The sequence below is a fragment of the Panthera leo genome, chromosome C2 (assembly GCF_018350215.1).
Source record: "Panthera leo isolate Ple1 chromosome C2, P.leo_Ple1_pat1.1, whole genome shotgun sequence".
Lineage (NCBI taxonomy): Eukaryota > Metazoa > Chordata > Mammalia > Carnivora > Felidae > Panthera > Panthera leo.
In genome coordinates, this window is record NC_056687.1 from 5,857,857 (window position 1) to 5,884,470 (window position 26,614).

The 26,614-nt window shown below is 48.5% G+C and overlaps 1 protein-coding gene across 1 annotated transcript in view; it reads right to left on the reverse strand.

Annotated features, from left to right (window-relative positions):
- The window catches only part of PCP4 (Purkinje cell protein 4), a 60,285-nt gene that overhangs the window by 31,696 nt on the left and 1,975 nt on the right, over nucleotides 1-26,614 (reverse strand). The window contains exon 2 of the mRNA XM_042903124.1: nucleotides 2,013-2,064. Coding sequence (XP_042759058.1) covers nucleotides 2,013-2,064 — 52 coding nt within the window. The remainder of the gene's footprint in view (nucleotides 1-2,012; nucleotides 2,065-26,614) is intronic.

The window sequence follows — 26,614 nt, forward strand, 5'->3', positions numbered from 1 at the left end:
TCTTTCAAAATAAATCAATAAAACACTAAAATAAAAATCTCTCTCTCCCTTTCTCTCTGCACCCCACCCCTCCCAAAATAAAATTAATTACTTTTAAAAGAACAGTGGCAGGAAGTCGTGTCTTCTGTAACAGCCGACAGTTCTCTTGGGTGCAAAGCACCGAGCATGTCCGCATGCTTCCCAGCGCCTATGGGTCTGATGCCAGGGTGGAGCCACGGGGCAGAGACAGTGACCAGGAGGGACTGGGCCCCCCTTGGGCCCTGACTCTGCCTTCCCTGCAGACTCCCGGCTCCTTGCAGCTGACAAAGGAGCCACAGTAGTCTCACGGTGTGGACCAGGCGCCCTGGGGGTGCTGCCCTCCTCTGAGGAAGCGCTCACATCAGAATTATTTGTTATAAATACTAATACAATAATGCTTTGTTAAACCGAGTTCTCTCACGAGGGCACAGTGGAATTTTCCTGCGGCCACGTGACCCGACGTCGCCGGATGGAACGCGGAGGCAGCTGGCTTCTATTAAGTCAGACATTAAAGAGGTTTGCAAAAATGGAAAACATTGCCACTCTTTCACTAAATAGTTTTTTCTGTTTTGGAGAATGCAATTACTCTCTATTTTAAAATGCGACTTGCGTGAACATGTCAGGGGTTTATCGCTTTATTTTTACTGAACTAGGACCTAAACCTTTTTTAAAACGATCTTCCCCCTTTTAGTTTCTCCCATGGGAACCGTCGACGGACAAAACCAACAAAAACGACAGCTCTCCGTGGTCTTCCAGACCCGGGATCGCGGGGCGTTGGGGTCCGGGAAGGGATGGCGGCCACCGTGCCACCAACCGGGGAGAGGGGGCCGCCCCCTTCCCGGGTCTGCACAGCTCCCCTCCCGCCGCCAGCGGCCCACCCCCCACGTCACACGGAAAAGACCGGTGCCCCCCCCCCCCCGCTGCGATCGGGGCACGCTTGGCCACCAACCCCTCTCCCCATCCACATAATGCCCTTTCACCCCGGGGCCGGCCCACTGACCTTGCCGCGCCGAGGGACGAACGTTCCGGCACCTGGGTCTCGCTCGGGCCCCAGCGCAGACTCGGGCAGAGGCCCCTGAAGGCCGGCTGGGAGTTTCTGCAGCCGGTACTGAGAGGGGCACCGTCCCCCCCCCCCAACCCCCAGAGGAGCGGGCACCCGCACAGACCCGGTCCGGCAGGAGGCGGGACCCGCGTTCCAGAAACGTGAGTTCATTTGGTCATCGACACAAAGTGACGACACCTGGAACCCCACCTCACGGCGGGGGGGGGGGGGGGGGGGGGGCACTCTGGTCCTCGTTAGCATGCGTCCTTCCCTTCACCCGCTAAAGCTGGGGGGGGGGGGGGGCCAGCTCGCACCCGGCGCGCCCCCTCCAAGCCTCAGACCCCGTGCGTGACGATCGCTCCTGCAGATCCAGGCCCGCTGGGGACGGCAGCCCGGCGTGCACGCGCTTTGGCCTCTGCCGCACACGCACGACCCTCCGGGATCCAGACCTCCCTGGGGCCAGCGCGGAGCTCTGCGTCCTAAGTCCAGGGGGGGAGGGGGAGGGGGAAGCGGAAGGGGGAGGGGGCAGGGGGGCTGGGCCGCGAGGCAGGCTGCAGAGCCTCCCGCCCGGGGCTGAGCGCTTCACAGCTTTCCGAGCGCTTATGTCACGTGATCTCATTCTATCCTCACAACAACTCCGACGATTGTCACCAGCCCTAATGAAGAAAGCACAGAACTATATTTGCATTGTAATTATCACGTCGCCCAAAACGGGAGTCCTCCTCTGGGAAGGAAACCGTTTTCTTATCACCGCGTGTAGCTATAGCTTGGTTTTCTTTGCAACAACCGGACCATGGCGCACGCCGTGGGTTGCTCGGATCCGCTCTAACCCGCAGCACAAACACGGCTGGTAAGCTGGTTTGGATACGAGGCGTTATTACCCACGCGCGCCGTGTGCACGAGGCCGCAGAGGCGGCGAAAGTAAATGTCTAGACTACGCACGTAGGCTTACCATTTTCGCCAGACGTCTTGTCTTTTCCATTGGTTGCCCCAGTGCCTTGTCGCTAAAGGCATAAAAAAAGAGAGAGAGAGGAATTGTTATCAGATGTATTCGGGATTATTTTTCATCTCTTCTGGTGCTGCAAATATCTGTTGCATTATATCACATTCTGTGTTACTTTAGCTCAGATGGTTAAAACGTGGCGCTCATGAGACCAGGAAAGGGTCAACCCCAGGAAGGATCTGTTCAAGTTGCACAGACTGCCCCCCCCCCGCCCCCCACGACCCACATCCAAGGAGCACCAGATGGGAAGCCGTTGTCTGACGAAAACCTCATCTGGAATATGAGGAGGACGGCCAAGACTTTGTGCCAACCGTCAAGAAGATGAGAATTGTCGTTTTTGCCAGCGATGGCCGTTGTCATTCTAATCACAATGTCCAGGGTCTTACTGTTAAAGAAAAATGTTAATCAACTAAAAAATTACTATGTTTAGTCAGCTTCTCCTACTGTTGAGACACCTTTCCGTCCTTGTTTAAGCCTACCCTGTGCACTTTCATTTTACCAGGCTGGCCTCTTACGGTTAGTCTTGGGTCGCTGGGCAAGATTCTCTGGCTGTGAGGTCTGGGGAGCCATGGGAAATGCACTACACATGTCAACATACAAACACGTTTCTTCAGAGCTTATCCAACTACTGTCTTTAACATCATGCTCAGAGTTGTTCTAGGCCGTGGAGAGAGAAGCATTGTGTCAATCCAATTTTCCGGTCATTATCAGAAAATGTGCTTCAGGTCGAACAAGATCGAAGAGATGATAAAGTTTCTAAGTTTCGGGTGAAGAAAATGAAGCCAGGAAGGGAGCCTGATTTGTCCAAGGTCAGGAGCTAGTGGGTAGTACATTAAGACTACAGACAGAATTTCCATGCCCAGAGGTTAGCGTCTTCCGGGAATTGTCATTGTTACTAACTATTCAGATAGGATCCTGGAAAGAGAGAGAGGCGGAGAGCTAAACAAGGAGAAAACCACTACAGATGACTCTCACTGAGGGATAAGGATATCCTCAAAATTTATATTTGGGTCTAGGACTCCAGCCTAAAAACAGTATCATGAAAATAATTATCAGCTCCCATTAGCGTTCAATGTTGTCATAAGAAATTCCCAGATCCTTCGTCCACCCTTGATTAACAGTCGAGGGATCATCCGGAAAAATCTTGCTTTCGGGTCCTAATTAGTGTAAATAAATCGGGTGAATGATAAAGACTCACGTAAACCGAGTGAACCATCCCTACAGACTCCTGATGCCCCGCGCAGATGGTTACTCAGGAGAATGTGGCAAAGCCAAGTGTCCCGGGGCTCGCCCAGCCCGCCACACACCCTATCCCGGCCAATGTGAAGTGCAAATTGCCCACCCAATTCAGGGGTGCTCTGTCCCGTTCTGGGAAGGTAAACCACTTCTCTGTGGCAGGAGGTGGAAGGAATGGCCAAGTTGGAAAGACTATATACGCGTGGGCCCCGTCTTCATGTCTAACGTAGAACACCTTGAGTTTTCAGAATGCTAGACCTGCCGGTGTGTTCTTAGGGAGAAAGGCTACACTGCTTAACCAGACATCCACTCTTCTTCGACACACTTCGAGTAGGGCCCGTGCCGTGCAGGGCGATGACGCCACGGCATCATCGGCTGAACAGTCAACCAAGAGCGTGCATCATCTCCATTTAAATAAATTACACATTTCTTCAATACAGTGGATTTACCAGTAAAAGGCCCCTTTCTCCTCGCCTGCGCTTGTTTTGAAGTCCCCTTTTCAACCTCAAGGCGGTGAGGTGGCTGTCCTGGAGGGAATCGGACCGCCCATGCGGAGGATCCAGCTGGCTCCCTGTCAGCTGTTGGCGACTGAACTACTCCAGTGTTTGCGCCTTCCATCCCTCCCCGCGTAACCCAGGGAGGGGTCAGGGGGAAAAAGCGACTCTCAGGGAATAAAAGGACAGGGTTGGAGAGCTGAATAAAGTCGAACTAAATGGCATACAGATGCAGAATAGATGCACAGTCAACCCTCGCTGTCTTTAAAAACCTTCAACACTGACACCTTTCAAATGTCACGAATACTTCGTTCCATCAAAGGTCACATTGTAGAAACCCGAGGAGATCCGACATGAGAGGTGCACAGGGGAGAAAAGGAGTTCATTTTTTCAGGATCTCTAAGAAAAGGGTTTAGTGTCAGGTCTTCTATGATGGAGGCAAGGTGAAACTGATGGGCGTCACGAGAGATGATCAGAAAATGATCCTGACAAAAAAGAACTATTCACCGGGAGGATCTCTTTTCAAAATTCTCTGAGACCTTGCAGCATTTCTCGGGGAAGGCTGAGAGCAGCGGAGAACAATCCAAGAGCTCTCCCATTCTGGGGGTCTACGGCGGTCATCACACCCGACTGCTTTATCGCCATGGTTCTTGCTGTCCACCCCTTGTCACGGCCTTTGGCACAGATGCTCTCATTCAGGTCCCCTCCCGGCCCACTCCAGCCTCCCCCCACCCCCACCGCCACCCTAACAACTTCACATTCATAAAACACTCCCGTCGGGGACCGTCCACCACATCTTGTCCCACCACAGACCCAGAACCTTCTTCCACGCCCTCCTAAGTGTCTGAAGAATAACAGACCCTTCCCTCCTCGGCCATCCAAAATCAGCATCCCTGCCGCTCAGGCCAGCTCTGTGCTCATCTCCTCAGACACAATGGCATTCTCTCTTCCAACGTATCAAGACAGTGTCTCTGTCATCGTCCCCAAGACCTCTTGAAGGGACAGAGGGTCTCGTGTGAGAAAGCTTCCACTGAATTTGCCTTTACGATCACCAATGAGACAACTACTCAGCTTATGAGAACACAGACGCATTTTCCTGAAAACTACCTCCCTATATTGCCCTCATTTCACCATTAGGAAATGCTAAAGAGCCGGGGCGCCTGGGTGGCTCAGTCGGTTGAGCGTCTGTATCCGGCTCAGGTCATGATCTCCTGGTTTGTGGGTTCGAGCCCCGTGTCAGGCTCTGTGCCGACGGCTCAGAGACTGGAGCCTGCTTCGGATTCTGTGTCTCCCTCTCTCTCTCTCTGCCCCTTCCCCACTCACTCTCTGTCTCTCTGTCTCTCAAAAATGAATAAACATTTAAAAAATTGAAAAAACAAAAGGAAACACTAAATAGCCATCTAAGGAACCTTCTCCAGTACAGGCTGCTGGTCGGCACGACCGCTGCAGAATCTGCAGAGAAGCAGGGAGAAGACAGGAGGGAATGAGGCAGAACCAGTGCCAGACAGGACTGTCCTCAACCCTCACACACTTGCCAAGCAACTCACCAGGGTCTCAGAGGGGAAGTGTCCTTCCCCAGGGATGTTAACTAATAAAAAGCTAGCATGTCAGAATTTAATACAGTCCCAATTAAAAGGAGCCTAAATGAAGACTGGGTGTGTGATAGTTTCTTCTGAAAATCTAGTACATGCCATGTACCCATAAAAAAGGCAGGATTGGTACTTCAAGGTATAAATTTTGAAGGAATTTTTCTGACAGTCCCACTGCGCCAAGGGCTGCAGGGAAATAACAAAGAATCTGTCTTCATTTGGTTTCCCAGAAAGCAGAGCCTGAGGCAAATGGCATCTGCAATACCCTTTGTTAGAGAGGAAGGAAGGAGAGAAGGCAGACCCATCATAAGCTGGCCATCCAGGTGCGCCTGACCCTGACCTTGCCCCTCTGAGAGCTGTGTGACCCAGCGGACCCAGGGGAGGAAAGGTAAGCCAGTGAGCCACCAGCTCTTGTCCCTCGCCAGTCCAGACCCACGCCACCAAGTGTCAGTTCCTGGTGCTTCTAGACTGGGCGATGTCTCAAAGCTGGAATCTGCAGGGGGACTGGGAGGAAGCCCCAGAACGGGAGATTCAGAGGTGGAGACTCCTGGCATGGCCGGAGCTGCGTGCTGTCACCTCACACCTCCCTGAAGCCTGTGGAGCCCGCACTGAGCCGGCCACCCACGGGATCCTCACCAACAGAGCCTGAAGTGACATCTGAGCAGTGTCTGACTCAGCACGTACATTTGTCTGGCTGACTCTTTCAACCAAGTTGCAAACTCACGGACAATCCCTTCATATGAGATACTCCACTAGCAGAATTGGCCACGACCACTTTCCAGTAAATAAGTGGCTTTGGATCCATTTTTTCTTGTACTTTGAGCTTAGACTGGAGACTGAGGTACGTCTGATCACATGTAGGCTGCATCTAGGCGTGTGCACACATCACTAATACCCATGTCCTAATGGTGCCAGCTGCAGTAGGAAATGGGGAGGTGCCCCAACCTTCACACATAGACCCAGAAGCAACCTTATTGCATGCTCATGGTAAAATCACCCTTCCTTTGAGAACGAGTGACTGCATTACTCCTCCGTCCTCTATCCTTCCTTGTGAGATCGACTACAAAATCTTGGTGTTCTTGGAGTAGCCACCATTGGGTAATGTGAGTGAGGCATTCGCATCAGACACAAAATGTAAGGGGGCACCAAAAAAGTCATTAATTAAGACAAACAATTATACAAACACTTATATGTGGGAAAAGGGAAAGAAAGAAAGAAAGAAAGAAAGAAAGAAAGAAAGAAAGAAAGAAAGAAAAGAAAAGAAAGGGGGAGAGAGAGGGCAAGGAAGGAAGGAAAGAGAGGGAGAGAGAAAGAGAGAGGGAGAAAGACAGGAGGGAGGAAAGGAGGAAGGAAGAAAGGAAGGAAAGAAAGAAATGGAGAGAAAGAGAAGAGAGAGGGAAGGAAGGAAAGAAAGAAGGAAGGAAGGAAGGAAGGAAGGAAGGAAGGAAGGAAAGAAATGGAGAGAGAGAAAGAGAAGAGAGACAGAGGGAAGGAGGAACAAAAGAAGGAAAAAAGGAAGGAAGGGAGGAAGGATGGAAGGAAAGAAATGGAGAGAGAGAAAGAGAAGAGAGAGAGAGAGGGAAGGAGGAACAAAAGAAGGAAAAAAGGAAGGAAGGAAGGAAGGAAAAGAAGGAAGGAAGGAGGAAGGAAGGAGGGAGGGAGGAAGACAAATTCATAGAAACAGAGTAGAAGGGGGTTGCCAGGGGCTGGGGGGCGCGAATAGGGGGAGGTTGCTAAAAAGGTACAAACTTGCAGTTTTAAGATGAACAAAGTCTGAGGATCTAATGTATAACGTGGTAACTATTGATAACATTGTGTTGTAGAATCGAAATTTGCTAAAAGAGTAGAACCTAAGGGTTCCCACCAAAAACCAAAGGTAAACATGTGAGGTGAGATTTGTGGTCGTTGGTTACCCCAAAGGTGGGAATCTTTCACAATGTGAGCATATACCAATCCATTCATTACATTGTACTCTGTAAGTATGTTACAGTTTTATTTGTCAACACCCCAAGAGAGCTTTAAAAAAAAAAAAGACAACATTTTAAGGCAATATTTTAGAAAATCAAAAGGAGTATGAAAAGTTTGGATACACATCAGCATTGCACATAAAGACAGGGCCGCCCGTAAGACTGATACTTCCTTTGGCCTCAGGCTCTGTGCGCCTCCCCCAGGCACTGGTCACACGTTTCCCCAAAGTAAGTAAAAGATTCAAGAAGTTAAGTCATTTCAAGGATTTAGAAAATTATTCTATTACAGTCTTTGAAAACTTCCATTCTTAGCTTTCTCCTGGGCCACAACTGTAGGTTATGAGCTCAGGCCGTCACGGTATGAGTTTTTATTATACAACTTCCAGAACACAAAGAACACTTTGCCGTGGATACCTATAAAATTGGTATGTTACTCTCCTGTGTCGTAGATGAGACTGAATTTCCAGAACCTCCCTCTTCATCAGTGCAAACTCAGAACACCGGACAGATTACGTCTACTTAGAAAATCATTCAACCAGAACACACAGTTTCAGTTACAGGATGAAACATGGGTTCCTGTTACAAGACATTTACTTTTCATTCCAGAAGTTTGAAGAGAAGGAAATGTGAAATGAATTTTTAGCAGGTTAAATTTAGGGTCCAAATGATAGTCCGAGAATATTTTCTGAAGCTACCCTTGTACATGTAAGTGGCTAAATCTGTATTGTATCTGCATTGGCTTGATATTTGGTTTAGTGAGATTTGATTTGACTAGAGGGTCGCCCTTTCCAGAGCACCCCCCCCACCCCACCCCAGGCTTGGGGAATAAAGAGCCTTCTCAAGTATGTGTCCCAGGCCATCCCCAGGGTCCCAGCCACTCTCCACCCCTTCTTCCTCAGTCTCCCCAAGGGACTCATCTATCTTGCCACCAAATATTGGAAAGATTTCTGTGCGTGCACTTGCTTTGGCAACACTGGAGAAAAGACAAAACCCTCTTGGAACGAGGTCCACAGCAGCCTCCGGCTCCCAAAGACGTGACTTCTCAGTCCTATTATCAAGCCATTGGGAAAGAAGTGAAACTGGTTGTACACGATCCTGACTCCAGCCTCTCGCTGCTGTTGCAAAAGCAAAATACTCCAGCTAAAGGGCTTTGGTCCCTCCCAGGCTAAGAAATAAAAGATTCATTGACAAGTGGATTGTCAATGAGGCACGTTCACCGATATGCAAAGCCATCTGCAGTGAAGTGTGCAGATTCGGCATCAGACAGAGGCCTGGACTCAACCTGGGGGAGAGACTCGAGTTCCTGGACTGTTTACTTTCTCCAGTGAGCCAGGTGCTAGGCTGGGCCCTGAAGGTCCCCAGGACAAGGGGACACAGTGTCTGACTTTGTTTGGCCCACCGCCTGGCGGGACAGACAGAGAATACACCAGTCATCTCAACGAACTGGGGTAAGAGCCTGACTCAAGGGGACTAAGGCCGGGGGCGCAGGTGAGGGACCACGATTCACACAGAAGTGAGTGGAGTCGAGGGGGGTTTTCCACATTTTGCTCAGTGTGAGTCACGGCACCCCAACCGGCCGGGCATCCCTGGGGACATCCCTTACTGGAGTCTCTGTCCCTGCCTCTGAGAGGGAAAGATCACGACTCTGGCTCCTGCCGGCCACGAGTCGGGACCTGGCAGTGAGTAGGCGTGCTCTCCCTGTCCATCAACGACAGCGCGGGCCACAGTGGGCATAACTCGGTGATATCGACTGGATGGCATCTCTATATCAAGAGAAGGCAAAGTACTTGTTTGAAGGCATTTGTTTTTAAAGCACGTTGCTGTCTCTTCCCATCATCTGGCCTCTCTTGGCTTCTGTCTGCCAACTAGTTGTAGAGATTTGGCAAAAGAAGGAAAGAAAAACCCATCCCATTCCCATGCTGCCTCGGAAGCTCTCGTTAGCAGGTGCGACTTAACACCATCTATCCCCTGGGGATGCGTTTTCTCCTGAGTAATTTTTCTCCTTGGTGCTGTCTTGCTGTTGTCGATATTCATATTTCCAATGGTTTCAGGGTTTCTAGTGTGCCTGAAATGGTAACATCGTGATGAGCGGCTCCTCAGATGGCTCCCAAGTAGGAAGAAAAACGCAAATCTGTCTGCCTGTGGTGTGGGCTGCACACGGGGACCTTGGCGTTTCGGACGGGTTCTCAGAATCCATGCCCTACGCTGGAGAGACATCAAGATGGGGACCGACCCCACAGACCTCAGTGCACCCTTCCCAGCACTTTCTCTGTGTTTTCTCTCAGTCACCGTGTTTATAAAGAAACAGAAAGGCATGTTGCTACAGCTTTTTAAAATTTATTTTATTTTTTTTATTTAAAACAAATTTTTTAATGTTTATTTATCTTTGAGAGAGAGAGAGAGAGAGCAAGCTGGGGAAGGGCAGAGAGAGAGAGAGAGAGGGCGACACAGAATCTGGAACAGGATCCAGGCTCTGAGCTGTCAGCACAGAGCCCGACACGGGGCTCGAACCCGTTGACCTCGAGATCATGACCTGAGCTGAAGTCGGGAGCTTAACCGACGGAGCCACCCAGGCGCCCCTCCATGGAATGATAGTTAACATTTTATTGACAGAGGTTCATGAGTCTCTTGGATGAAATATCAGACTTTAAATGAACAGTGGAGCAAAATCCATGGCCCCGGCACAGTGAAATGGGCTGGTCGGCCAGAAAGTAGTTGATGATTGCTTGGGGCTGCTACGATCACTGAATGGCTTCTTGGGAACATCAAAGCCACGTCATTAGAAGCCTCCTCCAAATCAAAGTCCCCGAATTTGTCTGAAGAGCAGAAGTGACTTTTATGCCAACATTAGGTGATAAGGACAGAATGGATTTAATTTCTTGCCACTGATATTTTAAATCGCCTACAATTCTCCTAGTAACATTCTGAAAATGGAGCATTAGAAACTCTACTAATTTAGTCCCTAAAGGTATAGGAACGAATGTCAAAAGAGAACTTCGGCTGGAAGGGTTTAAAAAAAAAAAATGGCTGGCCAAAAAAAAAAAAAAAGAAAAAAAAAAAGCGATGGGATCTTCAAAGACAAGTGAAGTAACCCCCGTAATTTTTCACCCCCTTCTGTGTGCCCGCTCTCACCCAGGAAAGACACAAAGGCCAAAATTCCACCCCAGATGCTATATTCTGCCCCTAGCATTTTCATCCTGACCTTTATGGTAATAGAAATAATTAGCACTGCTGTGGGTTAGGCAGAACATTTACAAAAGGACCCTCATTTTTAGGAATTTGTGCGTGGTTTGTCTTATTGAAATGCACTTTATACTTTGTCCTACAGCCACATTTTTAAATTAGTATTTTCCCCCCTTAAGAACCTTCCCTGTGCCAATTTCCTCTTCAAATAACACTGTTATCTATTTGAACGTTTCAGAAAATAAATGTACAAAGAGGAAAGCATAAAACTGCATATAACCCAACTCATCAGGGTAAATCTTTGTTCCCATTTCATGAAATGTTCCAGAATATTTCCTTCCCATCTTTTTTTTCTGTGTGGACACGCACAAATATAGTCTCGGTTTTATAAAAATGGCCACACGCCACACATGCAATTTCATACCTGGTATTTGCTAGAACTTTGAGAACAATTGCTATCTAGTGGCTTCTATGTGGAAGACTCTAATTTTGTATATTTAACGATGTATCTTGTGAGTTCATCATGGATGAGCTCATGTCCTATTAAGTTCATTTATAGTAAACGTCTCTAAATTTTCAAATCCACGTATCTCAAATATGCCAATAAAATCACTTTGCTTGTTTATTCAGCAAAGCTCAAAAAGAGGCATAAGACTGTGTGGCTGTCAATTCTCTTTGAAAATGAGGGGCATGGAATGTTCTGAATGCTCCTTGAAATTGGGTGGAATTCACCACAGTGTTTGCAGTGTTATTTGTTGAACTGTGTGCCCCCCAAATTGAGTATTAACCTCTAGTACCTCAGAAAGTGACCTTATTAGGAGCCCAGGTTCTTACAGAGCTAATCAAGTTCCAATGACATCCTTAGGATGGGCCCTAATTCAATATGACTGAGGGCTTTATAAAAAGGGGAAATGTGGGGGTGCATGGGTGGCTCAGTCGGTTAAGCATCCGACTTTGGCTCAGGTCATGATCTCAGGGTTCGTGAGTTCGAGCCCCGCGTCGGGCTCTGTGCTGACAGCTCGGAACCTGGAGCCTGCTTCAGAGTCTGTGTCTCCCTCTCTCTCTGCCCCTGCCCCACTTACGCTCGCTCTCACTCTTCTCTCTCTCTCTCTCTCAAAATAAATAAACATTCACAATTTTTGAAAAATGGGAAATGTGGACACAGACATGCATAGGGGGAAGACGCAAAGACCAGATGGTCACCTGTAAGCCAAGGAGAGAGCCTGGGGCAGATTCTGACTCACAGCCTCAGAAGGAGCCAATCTTCTGATGCCTTGCCCTTGGACTTCAGCTTCCAGGACTGTGGGACAATACAGTTCTGTTGTCTAAGCCCATGGGAAAGCCCAGATTTCTCCACTTGGGCAGAAAACTAGATGCACCCAAAAGAAAGGTCTGCCGCTGGCCTTACCCGGGATGCCCCCGAACCGTAGTCACAGAGGAGACCAAGGACGCCCCGGGCTCCGGTGCCCAGAGCACAAAGGAGGGTGTCCTCCTTCTGTACCACTTGGGGAACCCCCTCTCCTTGGGGTGTGCAATTCTGTAGGCATGGGCTGAATTCTCTCCTGAACCCCCAACCACATGGAGGGAGGATGCTGACTCTGGGCCAGAAGGAAGATACGTGTCCTCCTAAAACCAGTTGTCCGGCTCAGAGCCCTGGGTTTCCCAGCCACCAGCAGGGATGGGGGGAAGGAGGTATGGGCAGAGCAAAGTGACTGCCGCGGGGACCTGAGGCGGCCCTGAGGCACTTTCTTCTTTGCTGTGTGGGAAGGCAGCCTCCCTAGCCCTCTCTCCCAGATGGGCTTGAAGAGGCCCCGTGAGCAGGTGGCAGTGTCCATTTAAGGAGCAGGACGGAAACCCATTTATAGACTGGGGCTGCAGCAGCTATGCAGGGGCAAGGACTCCTCTATCACCGGATGTCGTCTCTGCAGCTTGAGACGCGGGCGTGATTTACGAGAACCGGGACTGTCCTCACTCTCTTGATCATTTTCCTACCTTTCTAATGCTCCGGCTACCAGTTATCAAGCACCTGTACAAGCCTATGTGTCATGTGCTGCTCGAGACTGTGTGAATAGCTTGCATCATAAATGGGGAAATTGTTATTTAAGGTGTGATGCTGAAGAATGTAGGTTCTGGAGCTAAGGATAGAGGAAGGCGCAGACTCTAAAGGCACACAAAGAACTTTATGGGGCGGCAAAATAGTCGATATCTCAATTATAAGACAGCACTCATGTCAAAACGCAACAAGGATGCAACTAAAAAAGATAACTTTTACTAGATGAAAGTTATACCTTAGTAAACATGACCCAATAAATAAATGGAAAGAAAGAAAGAAGGGAGGGAGGGAGGAAGGAAAAGAAAGAAAGAAAGAAAGAAAGAAAGAAAGAAAGAAAGAAAGAAGAAGGAAGAAAGAAGGAAGAAAAGAAAGAAAGAGAGCGAGAGAGAGAGAGAAAGGAAGGAAGGAAGGAAGGAAGGGAGGAAGGAAAGGAAAGGAAGGAACGTGTCCTGCAATCCTGGACTCAGACTGTCCAGACTCTCCCAGCCAGCCCTGCCACTTAGCAGCTGTGTGACCCTGTGCAGGTCACTTGACTTCTCTGGGCCTCAGTTTCTGCTTCTAAAAAGCCAGGACAACACTATCCCCACTTCATCAGGCCATGAGAATTACATGTGATAAAAATGGTCTCAGTGCATGGGTCTGGTCCCTGAAAGGAATCAGATGGCAACATAATGGGAAACCAGGCTCCAAAAGAAGTCTGCCTCTTTCCTTTCTGTTTTGTTCAATTTGCAACAAGCTAGGGAACTAAAGGCACATTGGGCTCAGCAGTTTGAGGACCAGGAGAAGCCCCAGCTCCCACAAGTGGCCAAATGACCCTGCACAACTGATTTCATTCCTCACATCTTGGCTCCGTTTCTTCTCCATGAAGGATTAAATTTAAATTAAATTAAATTAAATTAAATTAAATTAAATTAAATTAAATTATTAAATTAAATTAAACCTATAGCTCATATGGCTATCATGAGAATCTAAAGAGAGAATATTAGGATTTGTGATTATTTTTTTTTCATAAAGGATGTAGTCTCTACCTGTTAGCTAATATTAATTTCAGTCGAAGCTTCCTGGACCTCTATTCCCAGGTGGATGTGTTTTGTGCGCTGATACAAATGACAGCTTGTATTTTTTCTAGGAAGAGAAGATGCGGGAGGAGGGTAGGGCGGTGACCGAAGAGAGTGGGGAGAACTGAGTGGCCCTGGGGCAGCGTGTGTGCAGCGGACCCGTCTGCAGAGTCCCTGCATGGCTCAGGTTGGAAAGGAAGCGTGAGCCGATCCCCAGCCCCCTCCACTGACCCCATGGGTCCGCAAGGGGCCAGAATGGCCCGTGAATGTGGAGATCATCCACCTTCCACGTCTGAAAGACACCCAGAGGAATGCCTCTCCGTCTGCCCCACTCCCTTCTCTGCCCTCCTAAAGTGGGGTCGGTTCCTCAGAATATGCTCGAGATGCAGGTTGTCGGCAGAAAGGGCAGATGCTTCCTACGGCCACTGCCGTGACTGACACAAAGGACAACGGTAGGCTCTCAGACAAAGACACGGGTACCCAAACGCTCATGGTTTCTCACAGTGTGCACAGAAGATACCAGATCCACGCGGAGCAGAAAAGGACAGAAGAGACTGGCTTTCTCTCCCCATCCCATCCCGGGAGCTACGGCCGGCCAGCCCAATGCCGGGAGAAAGAAGAAAGGTACAACACTGTCAATAAAAGATGAATATAAAGGCAGAAACAGAGATGTGCCCACAAACTAACTCAGGAAAGGACGCATCGACCTGACACAGATGATGAAGGGGAAAAAAACAACAAGGATCGTCATTTTTCTAGAACTAAATGAAACCTCTACCATACCACTGTGAAAACACGAAGGCTGCCGGTCCCCCCATAGTCGTGTTATTTTTAGGGCACTTTTATATTTCAAAGGCCAGAGAAGCTGCCATGAGGCCAGAGTCCACGTATCCCCAGATCACAGAGGCCACAGAGAAAGACCTCTTTGCTATGCTTTCAGCCGTAACACCAGGACTTCATTCCTGCCTCCTTTCCCCGGGACAGCTAGTAGAACGCGGTGCTGGGCATCATCAAACGAAGGCCAAAGCGTGGCCAGAGACCGCAGAATGAAGGAGCCACCGTGGGCAGGAGACTCTAACCGGCCAGCCACCCCGGGCACCGAACGGTCACCCACCACGGCCACATGGCTCCGCCGTGGTTGAGCCGGTTGTGATTCCCCGCCGCGCTCAACTTCCTCATCAGAGCAGGAAAGAGCCTAAGCCACGTCCACGGTTGGCCAAGAGAGGCCGCAGTTAGGGCTGACTGAAAGGTCAGGCTTCCCAGTTTGGCCACGACTCTTCCCTTTTTCCCACCAAGACGGCCGCTCTGTCTCTGCAAAGCAACAGCGTGACACTTGGGTTGCCACAACCCTCTGAAACGGGGGGACGGTCATTCCCAGTTGATGGATGCACGGACAGACACCCTGAGCGAGAGGTTTAGTGACACGGCCGAGGATTGGCAGCCGCTGAGTGGAAGGGGACGGGGCTCGGACGCAGGCAGACGGCACCCCTACCGCCGCAGTTTGCGCGTCTACGGGGGACACCACCGCCTTGGAGGATGGGAGGTCTGCCTCTGATGGCGCCCCTGCCCTCAACGGTACCGGCATTCTGTGCCTCGACCCATCTGGTGGCAGAGTAGGCATCGAGGGTGCTTCCTGACCCTCCTGATTGTAGACGTCCACCCACATCACACAAAATTCCGTGGGTGAAAATGCCGGACGGTTTCAGGGGACGGTTGGGGTGAACGCACGTCACAAGGTTGCCGGCCACCCTGGGAACCACCACGCGGTCGGTGTTCAGGCCACTCTGACACCGCACCTGCAGACGCCTTTCCCACACCCGTGACAACGGGGCTTGGGGACAGCCCAGACGGCTCTGGCTCAGTAATTCCCTCTGTCCAGGTGTCCTGATCTCTTTTTCGCACATTTAACTAGTTTCGCGGACTCCTCTCCGTGCGTTCCTCCCATGGAGGCTGAAGCCCAGTGTCGTGCGCTGACTCCTTGAGATAAAACGCAGATACTAACCTGGCACCGGGTCCTCCTCAGCGCGCTTCTCCCGGGGTGGAGGGAGGCGTGGGGGGAGGGGGCTTGAGGGGGCTGAAGCTTGAGGCTTCAGAAGCCGGAGACTCTCTTTTTTGGTAATAAAGAAGCAGCCAGCTTTTCTCCCCCACTCAACTAAAACGAAAATAGCTTCAGAACCCGTACAAGTCTGAGGTTGTATACTTCTGGAAGAAACGGGACTGCCTGGTCATAAATCAGCTGTCACGGCCCGAGGAGCGAATTGAGACGGATTAGAAGACCGGATGAAGCTGTCCAGGGCTATTTGATCAGCTGCGCCCCGGGGAGGTGAAAATTCTAGCAATCTCCCCGCTGGAAACAGAATGCACACATGCCCACCAGCAAGCACCGCCTCCCAACTCAGCCTCACGCCCTGCCTCCTTCATGGTGGGCATTCGCTCCCTCTCTCATTTTTAAACCCCTACAAAATCCAGACCCACGTAGTCTGCTGGAAAACCAACTCAGCTGTAATTTACGTCACGGTCGCGCTCCTGGGACAGGGCTGATGGGAATGGCTGAAGCTTGGGCCACCGCGTGGCTTCGTATCTGCACATACTGACCCTGGATCCTGCTCCGATGAAAACCCTTTACTTCCCAAGCACGAAATGTTTCTTTAATTGAACAAGCCTCATGCACCTGCTCTCCGTGTCCCTTGACATGCCCCCCCACGCCCCGGGGAAGAAGCCATGAGGGCCGGAGCAGGCCACCCGAGACATTCATCGGAGTCAACAACCCACCCTTGGCAAAAACGTTTGGAATCGGAATGCGGGGAGTTTTTCATATTGGGGTCATCGTTTAGCATTTATACGGTCTTTGAAAAGCATATGCTTTCCAAGTGCTTTTTAATCAGTTTTAGTACTCCCACCTCGCAGCAGACCTGCAGGGTCAGGTCAGAAATCATCTGATTTCTTATGCCAGCATGCGGCTAGGTGGGCTTCCTTAGAGCCAGCCTCAGTGGTCCGTCTCCTTCAGAGGGAAGGCCCTCAAGCCACTTGCATCCGTGGTCAGGCATGGGCCATTCTGAAAACCTCCTCTCAGTGAGGGAAGAAAAGAATCTATCTATCTATCTATAAATATTATCTATATATAAATACATATAGATAATATATATATAGATATATATATTTATAACAAATAAATATATATATATGGCCCCTGACATTGCAAAGGGATAACATGTTTCATTAGCACGCACGCTTTCTCTCTCCGCCCCCCTCTCTCTCCACCAAAAAGCAATCAGGCAGCCCCCAGCCTCAGCCAGAGCCAGCCTCGTGGCCATGTGACCCATGCAGTCATATAGGACCCATGAGTCCGGCTCAGAAAGGCCCCAAGCTTGGTAATGCTCTGTCATGACGGTCTTGAAAATTCTTTTGAAGTATACTTGTTTATTTTGAGAGAGAGAGAGAGAGAGAGAGAGCATGAGCAGGGGAGGGGCAGAGAGAGAAAGGGAGACAGAATCCCAAACAGGCTCTGCACCGTCAACACAGAGCCCGATGCGGGCTTGATGTGGGGCTTGAACCCACAAACTGTGAGATCATGACCTGAGCCGAAACCAAGAGTCAGATGCCTAACCGACTGAGCCACCCAGGAACCCCCGCCTTCCGTCTTGAAATTCTTAATAATGTCTACCATGGAGCCCCACGTTTCTGTCTTTCACCGGGCCCCACCAAGTGTCACCCCCCTGCCCCCGCAGTCCAATCACAGGCTTCCCCAGGACTTTCCAGTGCTGTCTGAGCTACCGGGACCTCAAAAGGGACTTCTCCCAAAGCCGGGTGGGAGCAAACAATTATAGAGGCTGCTACTTGTCTTTAAATCGCCTCATCTCCGAGGGAGATCTGCTAGGTTCCTTCTTCATCGAAATACAAAAGGGACACAGGAGCAGAGAGTGGGGTCCCCTGAGGGTACTGCTTGTAGCTGAAGTTCTGTGAGGCTGCCTTTATGCTTTTGTCATGCAAGGATTCGAAATCCTCATCCAAAACTCAATTGTCTGGGAGCTCTCTCATGAATTTCAGCCAAATCTGGCTCTCAGCAAGAACTCAGCCAAAAAAAAAAAAAAAAAAAAATGATGGCAGGGGAATTCACTAAACAGTGCCCCCCCGAAATGAATCTGCCTCGAAGATGGGAAGGATTAAATCTAGATGGAAAAATAACAATAAACTTGCATGAGGTATTTGGTAGAGGACTTGACTAATTGCTACATCTATTTTAGGAAGTTATCTTCCAGAATAGGTAAAAGAGCCCACACTTCTGAAGTATAGAACATTGCCAGAAATAATATTTGCGATGCGGCACTGTATTATCTCTATCTTTTGACAGGACTTATGCATATGTGAGAACAGAGTTATAAATATAGGGATGAGCCCATGCCTCGAACAAACTCCTAAGAGAAGAAATTATGCCACCAGGGGTCTCCGAGGTGCGACGTGTGCAGTGATATTTCACCCTGGACAAACAGTAATCCTTGCACGGAAGGTAGGCTACAGACATATCTAAATTCATTTGGGCGCTTCTCACAAGTAGAACGTGGAACTTTTAAAAGAAAACAACATGCACAACTACACATGTAATCTTCTTCCAATGTACCGAACAGATTTTACTCAACTTAGCACTTTTAAAGGGAGACGTGATAATTTAAATAGAACCCAAATATTCACTGACACATGTATGGGAATTTATTTCACTAGGCAAGAGGCATAAATCGGCTGTAGTATCATTCTAGATACCTATCGGTTCATGGGACTCAGACTGCTAAAGCCCTATGTGGTTCTAAAATTCAAGACTTTGAAGAGTAACCATCAGCCATGGTGGTTATTCCTCAATCAATATCTATGGAGACCCTACTTCTGGAAGCATGGACTCCACGGGGAAGCTTTCCCTGAACACATCCTTCTCCTCCTTCCTAAGCCTCCACAATGGCTATCGTCTGTGCATCCCTGGCAATCAGTGTATACAGTGAAGAGACCTGTAGCCCAGTTAATTTTATGTGATTCTGTCTCCGGGGCTAGCCTCCCAGCCACGCCTTATTCATTCACCCAGCACAACGTACAACACGCAATGGAGTCCCCATCCACGTAGGTTGAATGGCATGTGCCGGGGAGAGGAAAAGGGACGACACAAGTCTGTCCTTTCAAGTTTCATAATCTAGAAGGCGGAAGGAAATGTGACTGACCAAATACGTGATTTCTGATTTACACACGCAGTGGTTTCGACCATAGACAGGGCCCCCATTCTGGGAGGAAAAGTTTTTTGAGAGTTTTATCTGGGGGTTCAGAATGCTCTTTCTTACGCAGAGCCATGGAGAGTAAGGCAAGGTCATAAAGGACACTGGTGTAAAGTCAACGTCAAGGAAGCTGCCACGTGAGGCAGAAGAGGATTTCTCAACGGAGACCTCAGTGAGGGACTTTTGGGGCAACAGTGCGATGACGTTTACCAGCCACTCCTTGTGTTATTGGGGTTGGGGCGGGGGGAGGCTCAGAGGGCATACTTGAACCTCTAGAGATCAAGTGGAAGACCTGGGGAGGGAAAGAATGACTTGGTCAAGATCCCCGTAGCTGCTCTTTTTTCACTCAAGACTAATGGAAAAAAAAAAAATCCAGGACAATATTGTTTCTCATGTATTTCGTGCCCAAGTCCTAAATGGAATTGGGGCAGGTGTAAAAGAAATTGGGTTGTGTCCAGGATATGCCAGAAAATGAGAAATGTAATAGGAGGGGAAGTGTGTAAGTGAAACTCACTCTGGCTTTTCCTCAAAAAGCTCTGTGGTTTTGAGCAAAATTCGCCTTTGGGCACTCAGTTCCCTATTTGAAAATGACTCCTTTGAGGGAAATGACAAATACGGTCTCCTTGAATTCTCTGAATTCTAAGAAGAACCATAGAAATGACAGTCTCTCTAGGTCAGTGGTTTTGAAGCAGGTGACTACACCCCAAGAAAGGGCAGGGCCACTATGTTCGGCTGCACAGGTTGTGCACAGCACAACCCCAGGGGGCACCACTGGTAGACGGCAGCCAAGAATGGCATCTCTGGGGCTGTAAGGTGCTTAATTCGCACATGCACGGTGAAGAAAACTTTGACGTTTCTCGTTACATCTGTTTAGAATCAAAGGTCTATAAGGACGAAATTAGGTTTTATCAATAGCTACTCTCAGGATCGATACTGACATTGTCACTTGGTGAGTAGGGAAGAATGGGTTCCTGTGACTCCTGGCTTGCTCTCAGAACACCGCCACGTGCTGCAATGCAGCTCCTTGAGCCCCGGGAGGAGGATTTACAGATTATGTAATCTACTTTTAACTGAACTAATCTCCCCACTAAGTAGGTAAGTGACTTTTAAAAAGTCTCACACAGGGGCACCTGGGTGGCTCAGTCAGTTAAGTATCTGACTCTTCCTCTCCACTCAGATCATGATCTCACATTTTGTGAGATCGAGCCCCACATCCGCCTCTGTGCTGACAGTGCGGAGCCTGCTCGGGATTCTCTCTCTCTCTCTCTCTCTCTCTCTCTCTCTGCCCCTCCTCTGCTCATGCTCACTCTCTATCTCACTCTCTAAAAATAAATCAATTTTTAAAAATGTTGTTAAAAAAAGTGTTGCCTAGTCACACTCCACAACACGGACGAACCTGGAGGACCTTATGCTGAGTATAATCAGCCAAGCACAAAAGGACAGATACTCTGTGATTCCACATCTATAAGGTCCCTAGAGGAGTCAGATACATAGAGACATTTGATACATAGAGACAGGAAGTAGAAAGGTGGTCACAGGGGATAAGGGGAACAGGAAAGGGTATTTGCTGTTTAATAGGTAATGGAATTTCAGTTTCACAAGATGAAACCGTTCTGGAGGTCTATTTCGTAACAAAATAAATAAACCACACAACTGAATTTATACGCTTAAAAATGGGTAAGGTGGTCAATTTTATGACATGTGTTTTTTTACCCCAATGAAATTCCTGCATAAAATTTCACAGATTGAAAAGAATACTAACACTGTCAGCAAAAGCAAGAAGAAAACAATAGAAATGTGAACTGATCCTGCTAGATTCGTTCTAGGATATCTTCATGAGCACCAACACGAGCCTCTAAACCACAGCCATCAAGTTAGGCTCAAAAGGAAGTCCCGTTACCAGGACTATCTGACCAATTCGTGGCATCGGGGATTTCTCGGTGTATCAAACAGGTGTCGGGAAATGTGAAAAGGAAAAGTCCAGGTACACTGTGCCATTTGGCCAGGCTCAGGGAAAGAAAAGTGCTATTTTTCTAATAATCCCTAATGAAAGAGTGATGTTACTTAATAAGAAAATTATATATGTAAGAACCTTCCATTTATATATGTAAGAACCTTCCAGGCACCTGGCTAGCTCAGTTGGGAGTGCGTGCAACTCTTGATCTTGGGGTTGTAAGTTCAAGCCCCATGTTGGGTATAGAGATTACTTAAAAATAAAAAAAAATCTTTAAAACATTCTTTAAAAATAATTAACAGGCCTAATTTCTTAATAATTTTTAAATAGTGGGACTTAGCCCTTGATGGACATAAAAGTATATTGACTAAAGAAGAAAATCTTGGCGGAAAAGAGAGAACACACTTTTTGCCCCATTTTAACTGTCTTGTTTGGGTAAGACAAATGTTAATGAGTATTGCTACCTGCAGGGTCCTCTTTCCAGGCATTGCATAAAATTAAAATAACTAATCACTTGTTAGAACCTTAGCCAAGCCACAGATGTGGTGGTATGAGGACAGATGACCGTTTCTTTTGTCACGACTCTCCTCCGCAGTTTGGGATTGTGATAGCAGGAAAAGCATAATCTCAAGCCAAACCAGGTCCAACCCCAGCTATCAAATAGCTGTCCGGGAGTCAGAAACAAATATTTAAAAACTAACACTCAAAAGGCAATCCAGACCATTGGGTGAAGGCTTGAAGTGTGGGTGATTGAGATATTTCAGTCTTGGCCAAGCCCATGACTTCCTCAAACCAGAGGCAGAAACCTTCCAGGGAAAAGGACTCTCCTGGTCTCTATTCTAGTTTCCACTGTGGTATGAAAACTGCCTTATTGCAATAATTCTAATCAATTCACCCTTTTTGGCTTCTTTCCCCTTAGATGTTCTGCAGGAGAATTTTCAATTTGTGGATGATTACCTACCTGCTTTATGATTCCAATTTGTCTTCTTTTTATTTATAAGGTGGCAGTTTAAGAGTAAAATGTAAAATAATGGCATTTAGTGGGTGATTGATTTTTCCACTGGCAATGTGATAAACATGGCCAAGCGTCTCCCTTTCAGAAGTGGAACGAGAAGTAATTCAGTGAGATTCTGAGGCATAAATTTCGGGCTATGTGTAAGGCACAAACAATATTCAAGCAGATTGATGCCTGGCGTGTGTAACTTACACGGAATTGTTCATGTACAACAGCCCAGAAGTGGATGTTGGATTTATAGGTCTGGGCCACTGGTGGGTGTGTCAGGCTTGCTTGGCTTATGGCACAGAACAACGATCTGTAGAACATTCTCATACCCATTCCCAAAGTACACCTGTACCTGTATCTCATTACTTATACCTCACTTCATTCCAAAGGTGGATGAAGAATGGTAAACAGTTGATACCTGGGGACGATAGGAACGTGGAGTCACAGCCTGTTGGACCACACGGGGACACGGTCGTATATCTCAGTGCCTAACCTCCCAGGGGAAGACACACAAGCCCATCGCTTTTTGTGTAGGAATGGTCACGTCTTCCTAGCTCAAATATAAACCAACTTAAGACATTTAAATATGCAATTAGAAATGAAAACATTTGGTTAATTCATAGAAACATCAATGGCTAATTTTTAAATAGCAATTAAAATACTTGAATATACGATGTGCTTCCTGTACACAAAGTATATTTTGCCTTCAACCGTGTGCCAGGATCTGCAGTCTGGACGACCGTGATTCGGCACGAATCTTCCTAAAGATCTGCTCGGGCTCTCTCTTATCCCCCTGTAAGCACAGTCAAATTGGTTTTCTATTTCAGTACAGCCAACAGCTTTGTAGGGCATTCACGGGCTCTGCCTCTCTGGCTGAAGCTCCTTTTGTTTGAATTTCATAGAGCTTATCTGAAGTGAAATAGTCCCAAGGGAGACGACCCCCAACTGTAGGATATTAGAATTCTCTGTCCCTCCCTCAGCGTCCCTGTTTTCCTTGACATTTTTCCAAATGCCAAGAGTTCTTCCTGTCCGGATTCTCTCCAGTTCTCATCGCCTTGCCTGCCGTCAGCGCACTTCTCTTGTATATCTGACAATGTATCCATTTCCAACTTAAAAGGATTTCAATGGCAAACCCAGGTTTCAAACCGGGAGTAAAAAACAAAAGATAGAACTTTTCTTCTCCAAACCTGTCTGGACCACAAATCTCAACGTTTAGAAAAGAGGGGGTCTGGTCTGTTGGTCACATTAACTGATAAACCCATACCCCCAAATGTATGTATTCATCCAATAAGGGAACGTTACCAAGTGCCAGACCAGGAGCCAGGTCCTGTGGACAATGTAAAGTTGTTCCTGTCCCCAGGAAGCTCACAGTCTAGGAGGGATAATGCTAATAAATAAAATGCAACCATAATACTTGCTATGGTCTGGATGTTTGTGTTTTTCAAAATTCATGTGCTGAAATCCTAACCCCCACGGTGAAGGCATGACAAGGTGGGGCCTTTGGGAGTGATCAGGTCACGAGTGGGGGGCCCCAGTGAATGGGACTTGTGCCCTCACAAAAAGAGACCCCAAGGAGCTCCCTGTCCCTCCTTCCACCATATGAGGACACAGGAGGGAGAAGGCTGTCTATGAACCAAGAAGAGGGTTCTCACCGAATCGCACTGGCTCCCTGATCTCAGACTCCCTCCCAGCTTTCAGAACCGTGAGCAATAAATTCCTACGATTTATAAGCTGTTCAATCTGTGATACTTTATTATAGCAGCCTGAACAGACTAAGACAATAACACCATGAGCTTTAATGCTGTGTTTTATAAAACTATCAGCCAAATATTATATAAATCTGTGCATATGCATCCCCTAAAGTCCTTCTTTCCCCCGCAGTGAGAAGCCCTTTCTAGAAAGCCATTCTAAATTAATGAAAAGCCCCAGGCTTGGGCTCATATTGTTCAGGTGTTCAAATGGTACAGGGCACACAGTTCACTGAGGACAGAAGGCCCCCAGATGCAGTGTGAACGCCTTCCACCTATAACAACATCTCTAATGAAGCACTGAGGCAGAAATTATAATTAAAAAAAAAAGTTCAGAGAACGTATTCATCATGAATTCAAGGCACTTCCCACAACGAAAACCTGTATTTCCTTTTCATCTTGATCACACTATTCAACTAAACCTTTAATAAAATCAACTGCAAGTCATTGACTCAATTCAAAAGAGAAAAACAGTGAGACTTCTTAACCACACACAATCCGATAATGAGGTGCGGGACCGGGGGAACAAAGTTTATGGCAATCCATAAACCATCAGCCCGGCAAACACATTTCCAGGCTGCATTGGGACCTCTGCCCATGCAAGAAAAGTTGCACTGGGAACCAAAGTTGGACCTGGCGTCTTCCTAGACCTAACATCCCCAGGTAGAGTAGAGAGAGTGCCCGTCCCGGTGTGGTCCAGAGAAACCAGGGGGATCTTGCTGGATCTTCCTGTGTCTCTGCCACTGACTGGTACATCCCCAGATGAGGTTATACTTATAGAAGAAACAGGATCGTCTTTGGCCTGCTGCTGCCAGGCCTTTGGGGCCAGTTGGAAAATCCACATTTTACGCAGTTACGCTTGGAATCTGGGTGTAACTGGTCTACCCTGAACAGTTATCCGCAAGCCTGCTCGTCCGTCCTCCGGCATCTGCTCGGTTCACTATGACATCACAAGAAGCACACGACTATGATGATTTTCACTGTAGTTCTGTTCCCTACTATTTATCTTAGCAATGGGTTGTCCCAGTGGCTGCCTAGGTAAGCCCCAAGCGGCGGCTGCTTTTGAAAACAAAAATCCTGTCCTTTCTATGCCCCCCTGCAAGATTCAAGGGAGCATTCCTTCCCCTTGCATATCTCTCTCCAGACAATGTTCACTCTTCTCTTCTTCCTTTAGGAACTTAGTGTGTAGGCAGTAGCTTCTGATTCTGTGCTAAGGACAGGCACGTGGGTCTAAAGATTTGCCCTGAAATGTCCTCAGTGTGTTCCCTCCGTGCGTCTGAGAGGCACAGTCCTTTCGTGGGTGACGTCTGGATGGAAGAAAGGCTTGAAACCCTGGCCCCAAGTTGCAACATCCCATCCAAGCCGATGCAAGAAAAGAGTGGTGACAGTTAGGATCCTGGATGCTTTCCCAAGGGGGTCTCAGGTCTAATTAATAGCTGTCAACTGATGCATTATGCAATGGGAACCCCCCACACACACACTTCCTCAAAAATAGGGTGATGGTGGGTGTCATTTTTCAAACTGATTCTCCAAAAGTGTACCTTTATTGGATGAAAATCTTGCTCCTGGCTCTCCTAAATCAGTTCTTTTGAAAACCAACTTAAGGGGCGCCTGGGTGGCTCCATTGGTTAAGCATCCAACTTCAGCTCAGGTCATGATCTCCTGGTTCATGGGTTTGAGCCCCGCATCGGGCTCTGTGCTGACAGCTCGGAGCCTGCAGCCTGCTTCAGATTCTGTGTGTGTCTCTCTCTGCCCCCTGCGCTCACTCGCTCTCTCTCTCTCTCTCTCTCTCTCTCTCTCAAAAATACACAAACATTAAAAAAAAATGAAAAGCAACTTAAAAACACACACCTGGATGAGAAAATGGGACTGTCGGTGTTATGGGACTCCTATTTGGTGGCTCAGCAAAGGGAGTCTCATTCTTCTCCTGTGCGGGGGTCCAGGCGGAGAGAGAAGAGGGTGACTTTGTTAACCTTGACTTTGGTGGTTAGGATTTCTGATCCAGTTAACACACCTTAACCTGCATTTTGATCCCTGCTAAATTACCTCCCGGCCCATCTGACATACTTTAATACTGAAATGTAAATTAGACACCCCCACAAACCACCTCCACTCTCTCGGTGCCCTAAATTTGGACTTGACTCCCCTCGCTGTACCGGAGCTGCTCTTTTCAATCGCCTCGTTCCCCGAGCAATGCATTGCCACGGGGGACGGAGGAGACACTGGGTCGTGGAGTCACCCGGTTGAAAGCCGGCTCCAGGCTCAGTCCCCGAGTCCCCACCTCTCACCGCCTTCCCCCTAAAGGCTAGAAGACCCGCAGGCCCAAGGCCCACCGGGGAGCACTTGGCCCTTTGGGGGCCTCTCCTCCCAGCCCCGCCCCAGCACGGCCCCCGGGGAGCAGCTGTGAGCTCGGGGATTTCCGCAGCGGGCACCAAACCCTGCCAGCTGGAGCCGGCGCTCTTTGCCCACCAGACCCCAGCAAATCCCGAAGTCGGAGGAGAGGCTGACAAGACCCCTGGCTTTGGCCCTCTGCAGCAATCAGTGACACGAGTAAGCAAACGATCATCTGGAATCAATCCCTGCCTGAGAGCTATCAAAACAAGAAGCCACACGTAATTCACCCGACCAAGGAAAAGCTCTGGGCTGGGGGGATGTTCAGTTCTCTACCCGGAAAGGAGCGTCTGTTCAACTTTATTAAATGTTTTAAGCAGGTCTGAGTTCTAGGGAAAGGACTCACTCCCACTCTCTGAGGGACACACGCCCGGGAAGTCGGGGATCAGGCAGAGAGCTGGTCACCCAGCTGGTGGCCAGAGCACCGGGGCTGCACGTAACAGAGGGGGGACTAGGTGCAAGAGGGACAGGAGGGGGAAAGGGAGAAGGAGCCGGAAGGGCTGTCGCGGAAGCAAAGGGGGGCAGAGGAGACGGATGCGCCTCCTGCGGGATTTTAGCGACATTAAAGGAAACCCTTGCAGTTGGCTGTTGACGAGGCTGATGGAATGGGCGGGGGCAGG